Below are 5,987 nucleotides of genomic sequence, written 5' to 3' on the forward strand. Positions count from 1 at the left end.
CAGCAGGAGAGGGCTCTTTAAAGTAGAGACACTACATACTGATATACACCTGAACATCAGCAGGAGAGGACTCTTTAAAGTAGAGACACTACATACTGATATACACCTGAACATCAGCAGGAGAGGACTCTTTAAAGTAGAGACACTACATACTGATATACACCTGAACATCAGCAGGAGAGGACTCTTTAAAGTAGAGACACTACATACTGATATACACCTGAACATCAGCAGGAGAGGACTCTTTAAAGTAGAGACACTACATACTGATATACACCTGAACATCAGCAGGAGAGGACTCTTTAAAGTAGAGACGCTACATACTGATATACACCTGAACATCAGCAGGAGAGGACTCTTTAAAGTAGAGACGCTACATACTGATATACACCTGAACATCAGCAGGAGAGGACTCTTTAAAGTAGAGACACTACATACTGATATACACCTGAACATCAGCAGGAGAGGACTCTTTAAAGTAGAGACGCTGCATACTGATATACACCTGAACATCAGCAGGAGAGGACTCTTTAAAGTAGAGACACTACATACAGATATACACCTGAACATCAGCAGGAGAGGACTCTTTAAAGTAGAGACATTACATACTGATATACACCTGAACATCAGCAGGAGAGGACTCTTTAAAGTAGAGAGAATACATACTGATATACACCTGAACATCAGCAGGAGAGGACTCTTTAAAGTAGAGACACTACATACTGATATACACCTGAACATCAGCAGGAGAGGACTCTTTAAAGTAGAGACACTACATACAGATATACACCTGAACATCAGCAGGAGAGGACTCTTTAAAGTAGAGACACTACATACAGATATACACCTGAACATCAGCAGGGGAGGACTCTTTAAAGTAGAGACACTACATACAGATATACACCTGAACATCAGCAGGAGAGGACTCTTTAAAGTAGAGACACTACATACAGATATACACCTGAACATCAGCAGGAGAGGACTCTTTAAAGTAGAGACGCTACATACTGATGTACACCTGAACATCAGCAGGAGAGGACTCTTTAAAGTAGAGACGCTACATACTGATGTACACCTGAACATCAGCAGGATATGTAATCTTAAAGCTCAATAAAAAAAATGTTTAGGTGTTGACCACGTTCTGCTTTTCAACTTTGGTTTACATCTGGTGACACAAAGCAGTCCCATTCCAAACGCTCTGCCTGTGAGTCGTTCCAGGAAGCTTCTGGCTGGCGGATCAGGACAATAAGGGAACTGGGCTAAAGGCGGGCAACCATCTTGGATCTATATCACAGGAGTGTCTGGGCATGAAGGAGGCTTCAGCGATTCTTTTCCTCTTCATTCTGAGCATGTTAAAATATCCTGGCATCATCTTGTGTCTTCACACCATGTGAGGTGGAGAAGCTTGGGCAATTACACTCATCTGCATGTGTTAATATGATTAATTAGTGGGAATAAACACTTTCCTATGACACAGGCTACATGGTGAGGCAAACACCTGCAGTAGCTCTGATAAAAGACAACGCCTCATGGCAAAGAGTCTTTTCATGAGACCTGCTAATTGGCATCTGAAAACGTTCTGGCTAATTAAGAAAAGGCAGATGAGGCTTGATTAGTTTGAATGCAAAGTGTAACTTGTGGTGCAGTGGGATTCGGAATGTGCCGAGGTTTTATTTCTTCGCCATCACGATAGAAAGATAATTGTAATTTGGATCATTTGCATACGTTAATGAATTTGCGTGACGCTTCTTGATCAGACGTGGAATAAATAATTGATGCAGTATCAGCACCTACCATGACAAGTGGGACGTTTGAAATAGCTAAGCGCATTAAGGTGTGAGTTTGATGCCTGCCATGCTCCGGGGAAAGGTGTGAAAGTAGAGCAGATCATATCTTCAGCTTCCCACTGCCGCTACCACAATAAGATTAACTCCCAACCTCCGAAAGGAGACTAAAGTTTTACATCGCATTAAGAAGCCACACGGAGTGAGAGTGAATTAGATGAATCTCCTGAAGATCAGGAGCCATGCAGAGTGTTGGAGAACAAAGCCTAAACAAGCAGCCTGTGAGGGAACTTTAATTAGAACAATAAATATATCCGATTGTTTCAAATGCCCTGAATGTAGAGGGGCCACTCCCCTTTAATTAGCCTGCTTTCAGATTAGGCCTTATTAGAGGCAGCCAGCCACCGAGCCAGTCAGCCACGGGATGTGCCCCGAGTTCAGCCTCCCAGGAGCTCCAGCAGGAGATACAGGGCTCATGTTTAATTGCTTCTGTAAATGGTCAGAGCTCAAGCCCCCTAATTCCATTCCTCAGGGTAATCAGGCATGTTTTCACCATACAGGGCTAAAGAGAGTGAGAGAGACGGTCACATCCAGCGTGTTAGGTACCATGCAGTACAATGTCACTCTAATGCTGCTCCGGGGCTTCAGAATGACCTCAGCTCGCTTTGTGACGTTACAGGGAAATCGCTTTAATAGGATTTTTTTTTTTAAACGACAGTTTGTTTTTCACACATTGAACAGACATCTGATAAAGAAATAAAAAACAAACGTCAATGGACAATTTCAGATTTTTTTATGCTGGAAGAATCAGTCATCATTCAGCAACATCAGATTTTGAAAAGTTTGAATCTTACCTCTGACAAACAGCTTTTTAAAAATCTTATTACAAGGTTTCTTAAGACTGGACATTTTAACCTAACACCCATACATATTATATTCAATCCTCAGAGTGTGAGATTTCAGATTAATTTATACAAGAGAGAGATCAAGTTCATTAAAAACACCGACGCTCAGGGGAAATATTTGCCACATGGCATAAGCAAAGCTTTGACAGTCATTTTACAGCAGTCCATCGAATGTTCATTCAAGCGTCTCTTATTCCCTTCTCCAGTGGGTGCAGGCTTTCATCTTTATCCTTTCCTTTGGCTTTCTCTCAGTCCCAAAGAAGCCTGGTGCCAGTGCAAATCACACACAAAGTCCTTGCATGATGCACAGACAACATTGAACACAACATAAATGTGACGCGTGTATAGTTTCCGATGTGGTGACGGACCAGGATCTTGTAATCAACTGTGTCCTTCCTCCTGGGGGAGAAGGGCGGGGCAGTGATGAGAAATCACAACAACAACGAGAAGCGGGAGAAGAAACGGAGGAAGACCTGCTTCTGTGCACCTCAGCATACCTGCAGAGTAAAAGAGAAGGGAAAGAGTCATGACACAACAGGTGGTTTAGCATAACAAGTCAAAGAAATCTGCAGATTGGTCTTTGTCGTGTTAAAATACATTCCTCTTGTTATTAAGACGCATTATAAGCAGATTCAGAGGACTTTTAGTTTTCTTGCTCCTGTTAGTTTATAGAGGTAACCATTTAAGCAAATGGAAGCAAATATAGTGTTAGATATCTATTTGATTAACTTATTCATCTAAAAACAATATGACAAGCAAAATGTAATGTGTAATTTAATGTGAGTGTGCTCATAATGCAGCATAGTACAGTGCCCATAACTGTTATGTGTTTAGGTTGGACTATAAGAACTAAACATGCATTGTTTCAGACTCAAAGTATTACTTTTATTTCTGTATGTACGCATCATTTAGCTTTGGTAGCCTTTTAGCCCAGGAGAAGCCGATCATGTTATCCACACGATGTTATATTCATGTGAGGAGGATGCTGTGGCGTACAGATGGCTCTGCAGTGCGCTCACCTTCTGGTCCGTCAGCACAGAGCTGCTTTGGAGGGGGGGCAGGTGGCTGCTGAGCAACACGGCGCCGGGTGTGTCGTGTTCACAGAAGATTGTACCGTTTATGTAATGGAAGCGGTCGCCAGGCATCAGTCTGTTTCTACAGGTGGCACAGCTGAAACACTACAGAACACACTAAGGGTCAGAGATGGATCAAATCAAATCAAATCCACTAGAGGACATTGAAACATTAAATATGATGATCAAAACACTGTAAACCTGATGGGTCGATATGAATCTAAATATGAAAGATTCATAGAGTCTAATCTGCACCTTTAAATATTATCATCAAAGTTTCAAAGTGACTACATGAGGTAAGAATAAGTGCTCGTTTCCCCCCTCGTCCTGTCTCACTGTCACTCCTTACAAACCCCAGATGTGTCTGTCAAACACGCAGTAGGAGACAGGCATGGTGATGTGAGAGCTGCAGATTTACCTTCAGGTGGTAAGCATTTCCCTGTGCCCTCATCACCATCTCGTTGGCTGGGATTGACTGTCCGCAGGCGCTGCATGCCCCGCTGTGCCCAAACAGTCTGCAAACACACAAGGACAGATGCTCAGTCTGTACAGCTTTGAACATTTAAAAGCATTGCCCCCCCCGATGCCACCTCTTCCTCCCTCTCACCTGATGTAGTCACTCCGACACAGAATCATGCCCCCTTTGCTGTAGCAGGTGGTGCCGATGTCTCCCAGCTGGGCTTGGCAGCAAGAGCACTTGAGGCAGCGAGTGTGCCAGTAGCGCTCCATGGAGAAGAGCAGGAAGCGGTCGGCGATTTTCCCCCCGCATCCTGCACACGACCTGGGGGCCAGCGGTAAGCCTGACGCTTGGTTGTTAACCATGACGATGGGAGCCCTCGAAGGCTCCTACACACAGAAGACAGTTTAGGATACTGAGACATAAATACGCAAATGCTGATTTCTTGTACAACTTGTGAAATAAAAGTCTATCTGTTTAACTAGATTTATATTTGTTTCCATTAGAAGGTATTTGCTTTGCAATAGCAGGAACTTATAATAAGCTACTTTTGTATTTGAGACTTCACACACAGCCTTCCCCATTCCTTCCTCCCCCCCTGAAGGAACACAGAGCTGGAACAGGTTACTGATCAACACCAAGACGTGTACTGCATAAATACCAAAAATAGCTAAATATATTATGATTGCATTAACTATATCTCTACTGTCAATAGAGTCATATTTTTCCTGATGACAGGAGCCACGTGTATGTCCATGGTGTATTCTGGTGTAAAGGCGGAAGGGGACCAAATGGGACATTTGGAGGAGTGCCAGTGATGAGTAAATGATTACTAAAAGGATTACAAAAGTACTCTAGAACTGATTTTAATTATCGGTTTGAGCAGGAGACGCTAGCTTACTGTCAGTGGTGCCATCAGTACATTTACCCAAGTGCTGTACATGTTTGACAGACTTTACTCCATTTTATTCTAAAGACACTTCTACTCCACCACATTTTGGGGGCAAATAGTATACTTTTTAATCCACTTCAGGTATTTAACACTCATAGTTACTAGTTACTTTTTACATATAAAAACACAGGCAGTACTATATTGCTAATATACCTAGTATTTTACAAAGTTACATCATAAGCATAATTGGCCAGAAATTGAACAAATACAACGTTTAAATGCTCCTTGATGTATTTGTTGGTTATTAAAAAAGGGTAAAATAATATTCTAGAATAATATAGTATTGTAAAAACAGCCATTAAGCATTCAGACAACTCTTACTTTTGATACTTTTAAGTACATTTTGCTGATAATACTTCTGTACTTGAGTAACATTTCTAATGTTAGGACTTTCACCTGAAATTAAGTATTTAAAGACCATAGTATTTGTAGTTTAATTAGGTAAAGAATCGGAGTACTTTGTCGGCCACTGCTCAGTGTAAAGTCAATCAGAGAAGAGGAGAACAGGAGACGTGTTACCTGAGACAAAGCGTTCCTCCGGCTCAAATCTGACAAACTGCCGCACTCTTCAGAAGAACCTCGGCACGCGGACAGCTGGAGCACTCGGACCTGACATGTTCCGTTCTCCAGAACTTTGCAGAAAAAGGTGAAGCGATACGAAGCCCAGTCACAGAGACGGTGATAGTTGAGCTAACTCTCAGTAGTGAGTGTAACTGTGAGCAGACATGACGCAGCTTCGCTTCCTGTCTCCTGTCCTGCTGTCCATTTATCAACATCCCTCCCTCTGTCTTCAACGCTCCTGACATCGACACTATT

At 42.4% G+C, this 5,987-nt stretch overlaps 1 protein-coding gene across 1 annotated transcript; it reads right to left on the bottom strand.

Moving 5' to 3' along the window:
* Positions 1-2,560: 2,560 nt before the first annotated feature.
* On the bottom strand, positions 2,561-5,987 carry si:dkey-90l8.3 (LIM domain transcription factor LMO4.1). Its single transcript, XM_063896261.1, has 5 exons — positions 5,691-5,987; positions 4,370-4,608; positions 4,181-4,277; positions 3,709-3,867; positions 2,561-3,186 (listed from the first exon to the last, which is right to left on the bottom strand). Exons 2-5 carry the CDS (start codon positions 4,582-4,584, stop codon positions 3,178-3,180), a joined length of 480 nt encoding a protein of 159 aa, XP_063752331.1. The 5' UTR covers positions 4,585-4,608; positions 5,691-5,987; the 3' UTR covers positions 2,561-3,177.

The sequence above is a fragment of the Eleginops maclovinus genome, chromosome 12 (assembly GCF_036324505.1).
Source record: "Eleginops maclovinus isolate JMC-PN-2008 ecotype Puerto Natales chromosome 12, JC_Emac_rtc_rv5, whole genome shotgun sequence".
NCBI classification, from domain to species: domain Eukaryota; kingdom Metazoa; phylum Chordata; class Actinopteri; order Perciformes; family Eleginopidae; genus Eleginops; species Eleginops maclovinus.

Coding starts and splice junctions, on each gene's coding strand:
- si:dkey-90l8.3 (XM_063896261.1), bottom strand. CDS start 4,584: ATGGTTAACAACCAAGCGTCAGGCTTACCGCTGGCCCCCAGGTCGTGT. Junction 4,278..4,369: donor TGTCGGAGTGACTACATCAG/GTGAGAGGGAGG, acceptor GTGTGTTTGCAG/ACTGTTTGGGCACAGCGGGG. Junction 3,868..4,180: donor GAAATGCTTACCACCTGAAG/GTAAATCTGCAG, acceptor TGTGTTCTGTAG/TGTTTCAGCTGTGCCACCTG.